Here is a 1,063-nt window from a genome sequence, read left to right as displayed (position 1 = left end):
TAGGGTATCAATGATTTACACATATGTATGCATAGGTAGGGTATCAATGACTTACACATGTGTATACATAGATAGGGTATCAATGACTTACACATATGTATGCATAGGTAGGGTATCAATGACTTACACAGATGTATGTATGGGTAGGGTATCAATAATTTACACAGGAGTATAAATAGGTAGGTTATCACTGACCTAGCCATGGGTATAAATAGGTAGGGTATCAATGATTTACACAGGGGTATACATAGGTAGGGATCAATGACTTACATATCTAAATAGTGGAATAAATAGGTAATGTATCAATGATTTACACAGGGGTATACATATGTAGGGTATCATTGACTTACACAGAGGTATGCATAGGTAGGNACACATGTGTATACATAGATAGGGTATCAATGACTAACACAGGGGTATACATAGGTATGGTATCAATGACTAACACAGGGGTATACATAGGTAGGGCATCAATGACTTACACATATGTATGCATAGATAGGGTATCAATGACTTACACATGTGTATACATAGATCGGTTATCAATGACTTACACAGAGGTAAACATAGGTTATATCAATGACTTTCACAGTGGTATACATAGGTAGGATATCAGTGGCTTACACATATGTATGCATAGGTAGGGTATCAATGATTTCCACAGGAGTGTAAATAGGTAGGTTATCACTGACTTACAAAAGGGTATACATAGGTAGGGTTTCAATGACTTACACAAGGGTATACATAGGTAGGGTATCACTCTTGTTCACATGGGTTTACATACGTAGGGTATTAATGACTTACACAGGGGTATACATAGGTAGGGTGTCAATGACTTACATATCGATATCTAATTAGGGGAATAAATAGGTAGTGTATCAATGATTTTCACAGGGGTATACATAGGTAGGGTATCAATGACTTACACAGGGGTAAGATATAGGTAGGGTATCAATGATATACGCAGGGGTATAAATAGGTAGGTTATCACTGACTTTCAAAAGGGTATACATAGGTAGGGTTTCAATGACTTACAGAAGGGTATACATAGGTAGGGTATCAA

The 1,063-nt window shown here is 36.8% G+C and overlaps 1 protein-coding gene across 3 annotated transcripts in view; it reads left to right on the top strand.

Annotated features, from left to right (window-relative positions):
- The window catches only part of LOC110462085 (mycocerosic acid synthase-like), a 39,238-nt gene that overhangs the window by 19,491 nt on the left and 18,684 nt on the right, over nucleotides 1-1,063 (top strand). The window contains exon 1 of one of the 3 annotated variants that reach the window (XM_021515911.1): nucleotides 450-462. The exons of 1 other annotated variant lie outside the window; for it this stretch is intronic. Coding sequence is in view for 1 of the 2 variants with exons in the window: in XM_021515910.1 (XP_021371585.1) it covers nucleotides 724-820 (97 nt within the window). In the remaining variant the exon portion in view is untranslated. Of the gene's footprint in view, nucleotides 1-449; nucleotides 463-658; nucleotides 821-1,063 lie in introns of those variants that run through there. One more of the 3 variants, XM_021515910.1, reaches the window with a different exon arrangement.

The sequence above is a fragment of the Mizuhopecten yessoensis genome, unplaced genomic scaffold (genome assembly GCF_002113885.1).
Source record: "Mizuhopecten yessoensis strain PY_sf001 unplaced genomic scaffold, ASM211388v2 scaffold10745, whole genome shotgun sequence".
Lineage (NCBI taxonomy): Eukaryota > Metazoa > Mollusca > Bivalvia > Pectinida > Pectinidae > Mizuhopecten > Mizuhopecten yessoensis.
This window is presented reverse-complemented; position numbering and strand designations above follow the sequence as displayed.